Source organism: Centropristis striata, chromosome 10 (assembly GCF_030273125.1).
Source record: "Centropristis striata isolate RG_2023a ecotype Rhode Island chromosome 10, C.striata_1.0, whole genome shotgun sequence".
NCBI classification, from domain to species: domain Eukaryota; kingdom Metazoa; phylum Chordata; class Actinopteri; order Perciformes; family Serranidae; genus Centropristis; species Centropristis striata.
The window spans coordinates 26,910,242-26,925,456 of NC_081526.1; the positions used below are offsets into that span (position 1 = coordinate 26,910,242).

The 15,215-nt window shown below is 36.7% G+C and overlaps 1 protein-coding gene across 1 annotated transcript; it reads left to right on the forward strand.

Annotated features, from left to right (window-relative positions):
- The first annotated feature begins 1,685 nt into the window (after positions 1-1,685).
- On the forward strand, positions 1,686-7,103 carry nepro (nucleolus and neural progenitor protein). The gene is made up of 9 exons (XM_059342958.1): positions 1,686-1,815; positions 2,021-2,175; positions 2,297-2,385; positions 3,673-3,801; positions 4,355-4,432; positions 4,631-4,926; positions 5,095-5,153; positions 5,254-5,468; positions 6,386-7,103. The coding sequence occupies exons 1-9, from the start codon at positions 1,731-1,733 to the stop codon at positions 6,723-6,725; spliced, it is 1,446 nt and encodes a 481-aa protein (XP_059198941.1). The 5' UTR covers positions 1,686-1,730; the 3' UTR covers positions 6,726-7,103.
- The last annotated feature ends 8,112 nt before the right edge of the window (positions 7,104-15,215 follow it).

Genomic DNA, 15,215 nt, shown 5'->3' on the forward strand with positions numbered 1-15,215 from the left:
GTATGCTGACTTTTTGTATTCCAATTTTCTATTAATGCTGCTGTTTTGAAGTAGAAACAATACTTGCCTTAATCTCTATTTTCATTTTAATACTTTATTTGTTGTTTTGCACAAATATACTACAGCAAAATCTTAAATGTAGTACAATTTAAGTACAAGTAAAATTTTGAGGTACTTGTACTTGAGTATTTCCACATATCTAACTTTATACTTCTACTTCACTACATTTTAGGGGCAAATATTGTACTTTTTTCTCCACTACAATTAGCTGCCAGCTTCAGTTACTAGTTACTTTACAGGTTTAAGATTTAACGTAAAAAATATGATCAATTTAAAATGATTGCGCATGTTTATAAATGAAACCAGATAACAGTATATTAAGTAGTTTATTTATCTTACCCTAGCAACAAGTAAAATGCTGCTTGCTGAAATGCATATAAAAAAATAATATATTTGAAATATATAAAATAATCTGAGTGGTGCCATTCTGCAAATGAATACTTTTGATCATTTAAGTACATTTTGATGCTGATATATTTTTTTTTTTTAACTTTTACTTAGTTTTGATTGTAGGGCTTTTTCTTGTAGTGAACTAATTCTGCAGTGTGATATTCGTACTTTTACTTAACTCTCTGGGCCCACTTAAATTTACTACCCTTTCTATAAAAACCCGTGCTATAAAAACTTTACAGATTCATATTTTTTACTACTTTTTTCTGCATAAACCTCTTAAACAGTTTACACCCTGCTCAAAACTACCAAACATTCAATCATTTTGAGGATCTTGACCTTTTAAATGCCAGTTTGTTTACATGATGTCACTGTTTTTCCAAAGAAATGGGTTTTTACATTTTAAATCTGACACTACACAAAAACTAAAAATGCGTCAAAATATTTTTTTTTCTTAATCTTTTTACATAGCCATGACTGTGATGACAAAAAAAATGCCCCAGCCAAAATTATTTCTGATTGCACAATGTCACTGATGTTTTTTAAGAAAAAAAAAAAATGTAGTTATTTTCCATATAATAAATCATTTTTGGCTGGGGCATTATTTCTCATCACAGTCATGGCTATGTCAAAGACTAAGAACAAAATTGATTTTGATGCATTTTTAGTTTTTGTGAAGTGTCAGTTATAAAATGTAAAAACCCCTTTCTTTGAAAAACTGACATCATGTAACATGTAACTGGCATTTAAAGGGTCAAGACCCTGATTGAATGTTTGGTAGTTTTGAGCAGGGTGGAAGTTTTTAAGAGGTTTATGCAGAAATAAAATATTAATCAGTAAAGTTTTTATAGCTTTGGTTTTTTTTAAGTGGACATTTTCAGCCCGAAGGGTCTGAAAGGGTAGTATATTTGTACACAGTGTATTATAGACCCATTGGGAAAAAAAAAACATTTTAATTACAAAATATATCAAGAAAAAAGACCTTCCAAAAAGCATGCTATTTGCAGTATCACAGCCAAAATGATTGCCAAAACAAAAGTGATAAATGACAAATATGGCTGAAAATGTCCATAGTGGTCCCAGAGGGTTAAGCAATGGATCTGAATACATTTTCCGCCACTGCTGCTAGGTAATCAAACTGATTGTGATTATTTTCGGAATGTAAACATCAGATAACTATGGTACTCTGTGCCTTTAAGGCGAACTCTTACGTGTCTGTGTAGTTGAATACGATTGGCTGGCTGGCGGGCTGATTTCCGCATTAACGTTTCCAGGGCAGCATGGCAGCAGAGCCGTGGAACAGAGTAAACATTGCCTTTCCCGGTGCCGTTTCTAGTGTCCGTATACATTTCTGCTCAACTACAGGTACGATTCATTAGTCGGATGCTAATACTATAATTATGTTAAGGTTTTTTCGTGAAGTTTCTGGCCAAACTCCGCACTAAATACACTGTATATGTCCTGCTTGGGCCCACGTGAGGGGCATGTCTCTACCCCAGCAGTGTTGATGTTGTGCTTTATCATTATGGTGAGTAAAAAGTGATGTTTGAGTGTTGTGGCTCTGATGCAGATGCACGTGTTAAAGCCCTGTTGGCGGACAATGAGAAGGTGCTTAAGCTCCTTCAGAGTGAGATTCTTCAGACGGAGGTTCGAGTCCTCTACGACCTGCTGCACGTGCTCAACAACAGCTTCAGAGGCAACAAGACGTTCAAAGGCTTAAAGCAGGTAAGCAGGTTCAGGATGCACAGTTGTGTGAACGGAAAAGTCAGAGAGTTGGAACTGACAATGCCAAAGAAGTAGCTGACCTGTCATTTTAAAGTTGCATAATTGTCTTACTTACTCACAGGTTGAACAATGCATGAACAGACTGAAGATCATGAAGCTTGATGATGCTCTTCAGGAGCTGAGAGAGCTATGTCCCAACAGAAGTAAAAGGTACTTGCGAGAAAGAAAAAGTGTTCAGTGTGATGTGCTGTTTTTGCTGAGTGTTTATGACAATGCAGGGCAGCATCAGGTATAGTCATTGTCATTTAATGACACATTGTTTGTTAAAGTTGTCATAAGTTGAATGCAATAAACAGGGTACCCGGGGGTCTTATCAAGTCTTAAAAACGTCTAAAATCCCAAAATTTAAATTTAAGACCTTAGCTTATCTAAAATTATCTTAAAATCTTATAAAATGTCTTTAATGCGGTTTTGAAAGGTCATACAAATGTATTTACGTTACTTTTATTTAAAACAAATGCATAAACTTCAGTCACGCTTTTAAATGTTTTGATTTTTGAGGACGCTATAACATAACAACGAAACAGAACTAAATACCTATGCAGCCCGGTCAAAATTTAGGCTGTGAATAAATTCATATACTTTGCAAGTAATTCCAGGCCCCTCTTTTGTACTTTTTTTTGCCAGTATGGATGTGAAATGGGTCTTAAATTGTATTCATTATGGCCTTAAAAAGTCTTAAATTTACTTGCTGAAACTGCAGAGACCCTGATTGAGGTAAACAAAGTATTGGAGCTTGATCATGCTATAAATAGCCATTAAAGTTCACACCAATAATATCTTGATTAGCTCAGGCATCGAGCTTCCACATCAGGTCAGGACGTTTCTGAGTTGTGGGTTTTGTGTATTCATTCATTGTCCTTGATTGTTTGGGTCATGGGGGGCTGGAGCCATCCCAGCTGACATTGGGCAAGTGGAGGGGTACAACCTCTATACAATATGTGCTTTTAGGGTTTGTTTTTTTCATGGAGGTTGTCATTCTTACCGTTTGCTTTGTCTGTCAGCATAATAACAGTAAATCTACTTGCCCAATATTTCATGGAACTTGGTGGAAGCGGTAGCATGGGTCAAGGAAGAACCCATAACATATTTTTTAAACGGGTACACAAATTATTTTTTGATTTTGTTAACATTGTTTGAATGCCCATGGCAGAGCTCTGCGCTCTCCAAGTGCCCTTCTAGTTAAGAGTCAAATGTACAAATTTACATATCTGACATGGGTTTCATAGTCTTTTAATTAAAACCTGTCTCAGAAAAGCATTGACAAGATATTGTAAGCACTGAGAAGAATTACTGGAGATTGTTTGTGGGTGGTTATCTCTATTGTCTCTGTAGCAGATGAATGTAACCATGGTAGTTTAAATTAAAGAATTTGATATTGGACACTGTAATTGTTGTTTATTCACAGTAACGGTGTGTGTGTGTTTGTGTGTTTAGAGGAGTGAGCATCAAGGTTTGTGAGGCTGATGTCCCCTCTCAGCCCATGCTGGAGTGGCTCTGTCTCAAAGTGCTGGGAGCCGCCCAGCTGATGAGCTGCACATTGAATCGCTGCAGCAGAGCGTTCTCGTATCCTTTTCAGAGGTGGCAATGTTCAGAAACTGAAGGTGAAAACAGTTATTATCAAACTATTACATTTATGGGACCTTGTAAAACACTAGCGCTACCAAAACTACTTCTTTAGTTTTGAATCAAAGTTTGCCCCTGAGAGATAAATCATTTTTATTTTAGGTTTCATTATGTGTATATTTAGCCTCATTAATTGCTTATGTTTCCAATTAATTTAGTTTAAATTTGTGCTGAACATCTAACATACCATGTTAGATGCCCCAGGATAGTTTGCAATGTGTCCATGTAATGTTGTAACATTTTCACTATTGAGTTTTAAAACATTTAAGATTCTTAATCCAGGTAAAAATGTATTTACATATTTTGGTTGGATGTTAAGGATTGTGCAATGTCCCATGAATTTAACAAATGCTTTCTCCCTATTTCTTAATAAAAAATCACGACATGAATTGGGAAAAAGTTCTGAATGACTTGGCATGGAATGAGCCTTTTGCCAATCTTGGCTTTCTTGATATTACTTCGTGAGGTTTTCCTTAAGGGATATGTGCTTCAGACTCTCAAAGCAGCAGCTGAAACTGGAGGAGTTTGCTGTCCTCAATGTGGTGATAATCAGCATGCTCAGTCGTCTCTGGTGAGTGTTCTTGCTCATTGTCACTTCTTAAAACGCTGAGAAATATAAAACTGCGCAGAAGTATACCGAACAAGGCAGCTTTGCATGTTGGCAGCTTCAAATCAAAGTGTGATTTTAAAAAATGTATTTGAACTAGATTGACTTGTATTTGTTTAGAAACTTCTGACATAGATCTGTTTGTCCTTTGTGCTCCATCAGGGTGATTGCCCGTGGTGTCCTGGTCAGCCTGTCAGCTCTGTATCAGCAGCTTCTGGAGCTCCTCAGAGAAGTAGCCAACGCTCAGCCCATGCCCTTCCTCACAGACTTCTCCTTGCCAGCAGATATGGCTCAGTTCCTAGGTCCTCCTCATGCTATTTTAGTAAGCAAAAAGCCAAAAGCACATAGTGCCCATGCCAAAGAACAGCAGCAGGAGAGGAGGAAGAAATCTGTTAAAGTCAAGAACAGGGGAGAGATGAAGAAGGTTAAAGAAGATCTGGGGGTTGCTGTTGAAAGAGGTGTGGAGCTTTTTCATTATTCCACATCCTGTATGACACATTTAATGCTATTTTAGTTTTTTTTTTTTAACCCACTTCTTTGGTGTAGATTTGCACTAGATGATGCTAGTGAGCAACAAATCTCTTCAACCCCACTGCTGCATTTTCTAACCATCTCATTTATTTCAGGTTTAGGCCTTGACACTGATATGAAGCCTTTTCTGAAGGTTGTCAGGGACTTTACTGAGGTATGTGAGCAAACCAGATGAAGTATTCATTCTATTTTTAATTACAGAATATCTAATTGCTTTTAATGATTTGAATGATTTGCTAATTTTGTCACCCAAGGTCAAATCCTTCCCACACAAAACACGCAACTCTGGCAGGAAGCAAAAGTTCAAGAAACAAGTGAGAGAGGCTACAACCTTCACAGAAATGGAGAGGCATCTAGAAGAAATGATCCCGTGGTGTAAATCAAAGGAGATGGAAAAGGAAAAACGTCTTTTAACCTTCCTGCACTTAAAATGCCAAAGGCTGAAATGCCTAGAGGCAGCAGGTTACAAGTAAGAGCAAGACTGCAGCATATACATTCAGTGGCCATTTATTAGATACAGTATTTGATGTAAATTATATTTTTATTAGTGAGGTCATAGTTAGATGCTGTAGTATACTGGACCACGTTATATTGAGGGGTGTTACTAGTGTTGTCTTCTTTATTTAATGTAAAGAGGGTGGTAGAACACTATGACTATAAAGAGGTCCAGTACACTACCACCAGTTACTATTATTTCAGTGCTAAGCGGTGGTGGAAGAAGTATTCAGATTCCTTACATAAGTAAAAGTACTAATACAACCCTGGAATGACTCCACTACAAGTAAAAGTAGAAAGTATCAGCATCAAAATGTACTTAAAGTATCAAAAGAAAACGTACCTGTTATGCAGAATGGACCCACTCAGATTGTTTTATATATTCCAAAATATATAATTCTATTATTATTAGTGAAAAGCATTTTCTCAAGGTAAGGGTATTTTTACTAATACACTTTTATGTGGTTTAATTTATAAACATGCTTAATCATTTTTAATTGATCATGTTTTTTATGTTAAATCTCAACCTGAAAAGTAACTAAAGCTGTCAGCTAAAAGTAGTGGAGTAAAAAGTACAATATTTGCCCCTAAATATAGTAGAGTAGAAGTATAAAGTTACATAAAATGGAAATACTCATGTAAAGTGCAAGTACCTCATATACATCGTACAGTATATGAGTAAACGTACTTAATTACCTTCCACCACTGGTGCTAAGACATGTCATTTAATTAAACCGCATCATAACATTGCATTAGATTGTACAGGTGTAGCTAATGAAGTGGCCACTATGCTTGGAGTTATTAAGGTAAAACTACATATTTTAATATTCTGTGACAAAGGTGCTTCTGTTACTAACTGTCCATATTTCTATAATGTCTCCTCGTCCCCAGCGTCCAGAGGAGGTTGCGGAGCTTCAGACAGGAAGCCTGCTGGGCTTCATCTCCTCAAGGGTCAGCGCCGAGAACCTGCCGGTCTCCTGCTGCAACGAGGACACTCGCTCGACTGAGAACTCGTTTTCACTCACTCAGGAGTCGGTATAAGCTCTCAGCAATAAGAGCTGGTGTGAAGAAGATATGGCGGAAGAGACAAAAGACTAGGACTGAGTTATCAGAGTCCACGCTGTCGGAGGACGACCACAGAAACAGGACTGCGTACAAGACGACGTCTGAGACTTCTGTCTGTGAGAGCCATGATGACATAGATGATATATTTGCCTCTGTGGGCTTGTGACACTTTAGAACACACTGCCAAGGAAACAAATGACTATGCAGTTTAAACGTGCCTTTGTTTTGTAAGGAAAGGTGGAATTTCATGTGGAAGGAAAAGTGATGATTCAACACTATGAATGTTATACAGATGCTAAACAGCAGCTGTTACTGTTAAAGCTGTTCGAGTTTTTTTGCCTGTATCGGATATGACAGTGTCGAGCAGACCTGGGCATTGGGCGGCCCGCGGGCCACATCCTGCATGCATACCCATCTGCAAAGAAACGCGTTCCACAAAATACACTGAGTTACCTCGGCACCTTGTCAAAAACACATTTCTTTTTGCATAAAGTTAATAAATTACTGCTTTACTGCATAACATGCATGCTCTATGTTGTTTTTGTGGTTTGAATGTATGTTTAGTAGCATTCTTGGCTGAATGACGGTCGACTCTTTAAATGATATTTCACAGGATTTATTTAAAATCATAGCTCCATGAAAATAAACATAAGACATTCCTTGGTCACCTTGTGAATCCACCATAAGCATTAGCACTTGAGCAAATAAGCACTTTTACTATAGTTAAGACAACAAATATAGCCACTAATACATGACAGAAGAAAATAAACTTTAACAAACCTTGTACCCCTCTCAGCAAGGCAATATAGAAGCCTTTTTCATACTTTATATAAACTTTATATGAATGACGAGGCACTCATTAAAATAAAAGCATCACAACATTGTAAAACACCTAAAAAAACAAGCTTTTATAATACAAAAACACCAATAGGAACCTTGCTAAAGGCCATTTTCAGTTGTGTTTAAAATAAATGGAAAAGTGATATAGTGATTGGAGTATTTACTACTTTTTACTGCTATATTTGATTTACTCCACATTAACAGTCTGATCATAACATGTATTATCAGTAGCAGCTCAAAACCAGATAATTTACTGTATTTTAAAAAGTGATTAAATAAATATTGAGCAAAATTTAGCTCAGAGTTTTGGTCCGGCCCCCGCAACCGGACAGGAAACAGAGAGAGAGGGATGCGGCATGCAACAAAGGCACCAGGCTTTATAGCATCTTACTGAGTATATATTTGTCTATTTTCTAGTCAAAATATCACATCACACTTAATAAACATCTTCAAGAAATCTCTTCATTTTTTTTATAAGCACAAGTCCTGTTCAAAGGCAGATTCAGCTCTTGTTTGATGTATTAGGGGCTGAATAATAAGGTTTTTAGACATTTTAAATGGATAAACTTCAGGCAAATCATGAAGAACTTCTCCTGACAAATTACCCTTTGTCTCAGAATGACAAAAACATTGAATGCTTTAGACCCTTAAACCTTCATACCAGTCATTTAATTTGAAATATTTTGAAGTGTGCATGCTTTAACAAATAACAGTTACTCTCAAATGATATGCTTGATATTTCAAGACTGAAATCCAAAATATGCAAGAAATATCAAGTTATGTTTGTTCCTCTTCTGTTTTCAAGTGTATTCAGAAATGTCAATAAAAACAATAATCTTCCCAGGCACTAGAGATGTTAAAGTGAGACATGACAGGTGAATATATGGGGGCAGATATGGCCATTAAACTTGCACAGCTCACACTTTGAGTATGTTTTATCACTGGCATTAGCCATGAAAAAAATCAGTTTTCACCATGTTTTGACTTGAAACTCTGTAAAACCTTCAGAATATTGATAGAATGAAGCTGGAATTTTTGATGTATGTATGTAGGGAAAACTGGAGTGGATATTTCTGGCTCAGAGTTTAGGAACTCTGAGAAAAAAACCCTTAAAGAGATGTATTGTAAAATGATGTAAATGATGTAAAAATCCCACATTATACAGGTACAGGTGAATAGGGTGTTTTAACTGATACATATATTGCCATGAAACTTCCCCAGTTGATTAAAAAGGAAGAATTATTTTTTGTATTGTAAGATTCAGAAATGTTATGTTTAAATATGCAAATAAGGCACGTACAATGCTAAGTTTTGACTGTAATGTTATCAGAAAATGCAGAAAAACCCCAAATCTCAAAATTGACCAGTGCATGAAAAAAAAAAATTGTCTGTAGTGATTTTCCTTAGCTATAACTGTTCACATTAATATACATTCTGGATGCATTCAGTTCTTATGCTCATGAAACTGGTTCAAAGAGATAATCGGTTTCGGAAATTAGAGACTCTGACCGTAATAGTCATTCAGCCATTTAGGATTATCTTTCACTTCACTGAGGAAAAACATAATGACACAATGTAATGAACTTGGATTGTCCCTGCACACTGAGCCAATATGTTTTATGATACTAAACACCAAATGAGGCTTTAGTCCCTTTCAGATGGCTACAGGGTGCATACAGTGAAATACCTTATCAGAACTAAGTGCACATCCTGTTCCACCCTCTAAAGACCCTCCACAGTATAATAAGATACTATTTTTAGTTTAATGAACTGTGAAATACTGCCAATGCCTATTTTAAGCAGTAAAAGCCATAAGTGTTAGATCCCATGTCTAAAGGGCTTTTTAAGGCCCTCGTGTTATTTCTGGCTCCACCTGGTGGAAGTGATAATTTAATGCACTGGATGATTAGTTCCAGACTGTAGATTGCGCTCTGGGAATATAGAATGAATGCCTCAACCCTGTTTGTAATGGCCTTGGCAGAGGCAGCAGAAGAAAGCAGAGGTGGCAGTGTTTGGTAGAATTGAATGTGTGCCTCCAGAGACTGTGAGTGCTGATATGAACCGAGAACACACTTGCCCCTGTTGTTCCAGGCCTTTGAAGTCTAGTATAAGGGCTGTGCAGGTACAAGTGCACACAGCATCAAAACCATGCAGGTGTCTGGCAGTCCATAGCGACTATGATTGCTCAGGAGTAGAGGCTGTGCACCGAATTAGAAGCTAAAGGGTTAGTTTTGTTGCAGCCTGTGCTTTTCTTGCCCACCCTCTTATCATCCTCTGCCAAAGAAGACACAGTCCTCCCATCTGCACAAATACAACAGTGCACTTTTCTTCCCCCTCACTGAGCACCGACTGGGTTGAGTTATAGTCTCACATCATCCCACCAGCTTTATGTGTGCATGTGACTCTGCAGATTCGTGATTCCTGTGCTTTCATCTAAATCAGTTAATCAAGGTCAACGTTTGTACTGTAAAGGAGCAGAGGAAAAGCTATGAATGCCTGCATCATATTCACATGGGCACATAGGAAGTCACACCATGTTTTTCTCTGCATGAAGTTTAAGTGACTGTGCCAAATGCCATTGGTATTCAGATGTTTGCACTTGATGAGTTACAATTTAGGCACAAGTGGAACAAACATGCCAGCAAAACCTTCAAAACATTTTCTAAATGTGTGCTCTATTGAACACACATTGCCAATATTTTCAAAGTGAAAGCACCAGTGTAAAACTAACTCTACTCTTTTTTTCCCTGTAAGTCACTTTGGATAAAAGCGTCTGCTAAATGACTAAATGTAAAATGTAAATGTACTTGAATGCTTTAGACCCTTAAACCTTCATACCAGTCATTTAATTTGAAATATTTTTAAGTGTGCTTGCTTTAACCCTCTGAAGTCCATCAATTTATTGAAAATACACATATTTAATTTGCAGTAATAACTTTATTTATATAGGATGTAGACAAGCTGAGAAAGCTAGTTAAAGTGCAATCACAGGAGCTTTCACAGTGTGCCATTTGTGTTTCTAGACCATTTTTAAATTGTGAATTTTCTTTCTACAATTAAAACTATTACTATTTTTAATTTACATGCAAATAGACTGTAAAAAAAATGGTACATTTCCATAGACACATGTCTTTTGTTTGTATTTTCAGTTCTTGGCTGCTTTATACTTTGTTAATTAAAAATAAAATGAAAAATCTGACTGAAAATGGAGCCATGCATGTGATGTAAGGACAGACTGAAAGATGCTTAACAGAGACAGAAATGAAAGTTGACAAATTTGAACCAAAATCTCCTAGACTTCAGAGGTTTAACAAAGAGAACATTCATTCGTTAATTCATTATTCTTCTCTGGGTCGTGGGGGGCTGGAGCCTATCCCAGCTGACATTGGGTGAGAGGCGGGTACACCCTGGACAGGTCGCCAGACTATCACATAGAGACAGACAACCATTCACGCTCTCATTCACTCCTACGGACGATTTAGAGTTACCAATTAAAGCTATATGCATGTTCTTGGACTGTGGGAGGAAGCTGGAGTACCCGGTGAGAACCCACGCTGACACGGGGAGAACATGCAAACTCCACACAGAAGAGCCGCAGGCGGGAGGCGAACCGGCGACCCTCTTGCTGTGAGGCAAGAGTGCTAATCACTACACCACTGTGTAGCCCTACAAAGAGAACAGTTACTCTCAAATTATATTCTTGATATTTCAAGACTAAAATTCCATATGCAAGACAGGTAATTTCAATATCAAGTTATCAAGTTATGTTTGTTCCTGTTTGTTTATACAGTAATGTCAATAAAAATGATCATCTTCCCAGCCAGTAGAGATGTAAAAGGAAGACACTACAAGGTGAATTAGGTAGATCGCCATTAAACTTCCCCAACTTTCCCCAGCTATGTTGCAAATAATTTCCTAAAGTGAAAGCACCATTGTTTAACTAACTCTACGGAAAGATGCAGCAGGCATGTGTGCCTTGTGGAAAATCCATTTTGTAAATTAAAAACTGAGGATGATGGAGGGTATTTTTATTTTGCTTGACTTTTGACCTTGCTTCTTTTAAATATAAAGTTCATAAATTCAATACAGAATGAATCGACAGCAATGACAGCCTGTACATAATGTCACCAACCAGACTGTGGGCTGTTGCGGTGAATAAAAATGTACTTATATTAACTGACCTCAACTCAGCCTCTTGAAGTAATGGAATGCTTAAGGAGACTTGACAATGTGTTGCCAGTAAGCAATAATAAAATGTAAAATGATGCCATGTAGCTGTCGGTAATTACAGCAAACGTACTTACTGAAACTAATCAGCTATAATAAATAAAAAATCCTACCCAGTTCCAGAATGGCTTAGCCAATTTATACAATAGCTTCACTGTGGTTCATGTAGTTATTAATTTTTTCAGCTGAACACCTGAAGATCCTGCATCATTATCTGGCTGCAGCTGCTTCAGCTTAGAGTGGGGAGACTGTAAACTGTCTGTCTACTTCTGTCAGCCAAGAGGTATTTAATAGAATATAATTGTAAATATATAGTTCTACATGGTTGAGTTCAGTGCTGGAATTGTGCATATTTTTGTAGCAATAACTTGTTCTCCGGGGATTTTGTGAATGCATCAGTTATGGCCTGCGGGCATAATATGACCTAAAACAGGAGAAAGAATTTAAAGATGCTGTTCTTCAATTTATTTTCCTCTCACCTTAATAGCAACCAGGGAATAGAGCACATGCAGTTAATGTTGCAGGGTCTCAATTTTTGTATGACATGGTGCTAAGGGGTTCCCCGCATTTATACTCAGAGGTATATATAATCAATCACATCATTACCTCCACAGAGACAACAAAGAAAGTAGAGCCAGAGAGGCCAAGTGCATGAAGCTCTTGAAGTGCTATTCATTAGTCAGCCTGGTCACTAATATCTTAGTGATCTAAAGCGTGTATTTGTACCAAGTCCATGAATAAAGTGAAAACAAGCAGAGGAAACATGAAAGGTCAAAATCCTCATTAAGGCCAGAGAGGGACATTGAATAAAAACAGTACAGCCAATACATTTTTGTTGTAGTGTCTCCCCCTCACCTATAGGGGCTTTCAATCCCAGTTCATTTCATTTGTTCTAGATATATGACTATGTACAGAAAAAGAGTAATACGATTTCTCAATACTCTGTTCAGCAGGTTTTATTAGCACATTTGTATTCCGTACACTGCACAATCCCGAATGGCTCTTTTACAATACAACAAAGCCCCATACACCGCTCGACTTATGACTGTTGCACTTTTCAGCATTGGCTCTTCAGCAAGACTCAATGTGGCCCTATATTCCTGCCCTATACATCACATCAGGACAGACCCCACTTATCTACACGCTCCCCTCTCACATGGTGCTATCAGCGTTAAGTTCACAGTTTCCCACAAGGCCTTGTGTCTTGAATATCAAGTAGGTCGTCGTTTACTTCTTGTACCACCATGACAGGAAGTACCAAAGTTCCTTCACACAGGAAATATAACATACAAAAAAAGTACATGTTTATTCAAGAGTGTGGCATCTGCTCTATCTGCTTTAATGTCTGTGTCCAAGAATATATGTGTGAAAACCCTCCAGAGCATAGGGTGGTCCTTCATCAGTGCCATACACTAAGAGAGCTGAGACCTGTAACATATTATACGTGTGTGCTCTATTCCCCTGATACAATTAAGATGGAGAGAAAATAAAGAGTGCACACCTTTATATTCTTTTTCATGTTTGAGGCCAATGTCTATGAACCCGTGCTAACAAAATCTGTTGGGAGAGCATAGTGACAAGCTCTTACTCAACTCTATAAATATGAGCTATAAAAGCCCCCAAACGCACCATTACCATCCATCCATTTACTTTCTACACTCACTTATTCTCATTCAGGGCCATAGGGCAATGTTACGGCACTGCAACAAAGAAATGGCACCGCCTGTAATGTTACTCATTGTAGACTATATGAGAATTAGATTTCTAATATTCTAATATTTTTAAGAAGCAAATAGTTGAAGCAGTGGTCAGTTGAAAAGGGAGCCGGCCCCAGCAGATAGCCTGTTATTGCCAAGAAAAGTGCACACAGTTTTATGAGGATTTTTTGTAAATGGACCAAAAGAGTTTTAAACGTCACTAGTGTTAAAAAGCCAAACCAGTGTTTATTTTATTATATTTTATTTAGCCACTACTATATGGTTTGTTGCACTGAACATCACAAAAAAATCATTTTGCAAACACTCGCGCGAGTTCTTGAAATTTGGTTGTATATTGTACCATTTAAGGCATTAATTTAAATTAATTTCTATGCACATACAATCTACAAGACGCAATAATATTGATGTTAACAATTTTTAAGCAAAAATGTATGGGTTCCACCTTCTAAGATGTGTGTATTTCTCATAATTCTATGATTATTAAATTTATATCTTTGGATAATGGACTTTTGGTGAGACAAAAGACATTATAAAAGTTTAAATACTTATGATAGACACGTTTTCACAATTTCCTGACATGTTAAAGTAAAAAAAGTTAATAAATCATGAATATAATATAATATAGTAAAATAAATAAAGTTGTAGTAGACCTGCATCATCTTTGTAATTCATCAAAAATCTAAAACTGGAAGTAAAAACATTTGGAATAAGTCTGAAACTAAAGTGGTCAGCCAAATTATTAAAGATACTTAATTTATAGAATAGAGAAAATAAGAGTTAAACAAATTCACAAGATATAAACACATGTTAAAAATCTAATTGTATTTTATTTATAACACATGCACTATACATACAGCGTCAAACATCAATTTTACGTCAGTTTCTTAGAGGAAATAGTTATTTTTGAAGAAAGAAAAAGCAAAATACACAGGGTTGAAATATTAAAATAACTCAACATAATAGTGAAGTAACTATGAGCACGATGAGCAATTAAACAACAATAGTGAAAATAGATCAAATAAAATATAAAAATAAGAAGCTGAGGAAGTGGCTAGAATAAATGTAATCCACACACAGAGGGTTTTATCTAACTAAGTAACCTAATTATTTATTATTATTTTCTTTTTGCAGCACTCGTGTTATGCAGTAAACGGTTAGGCGTTTTTTTTGTCTTCCAGATCTTTATTGACAATGAGAGAAAAACAGGCACTCAGGATATAAACAAGACATACAAAGAAAATTGTGAGTTACAGTATGTGTAAAATAATATATATATATATATATATATATATATATACACACACAAATAAAATAATAACACAATAAGGCACATAGAGTATACTTTTATACTATTCTGGGGTTTCTGAAAATAAGCTTTCAAAATGTTGCAGAGTGCGTTCACAGTTCTTATTTGACATCAGCTCTAAAGTCTCGATATAAAATTTAAATTCTATTGTAAAAACTAAAGTTTGGGAGGGATTTGGAAAACTTCATCTTGTGGATGTGAAACTTACCCATCAGAAGCATAAGATATACTAGAATCACTCAGAGCTCCCTCCACAAACTCCAGCTGATGCTGAACGCTGCTGTCCGAATTTTAACAGGAGCCAAAAAATACCACCACATAACTCCAGCTTTAGCAGCTGGAATTTTACTGGCTAGCCATTTTATTCAGAATTGATTTTAAAATTATTTTACTCACGTTTAAAGCTTTACATGCCTTTGCCCCTATTTATATCTCTGATCTTCTGGTCCCCTATGTCCCAATGCATGCACTGAGATCTGTGGATGGGGCTCTACTGGTGCTCCCTAGATCCCGGCTGGTGACCAAGGGTGACCGGGCATTTGCTGTTAGTCTCTGGAACTCTCTA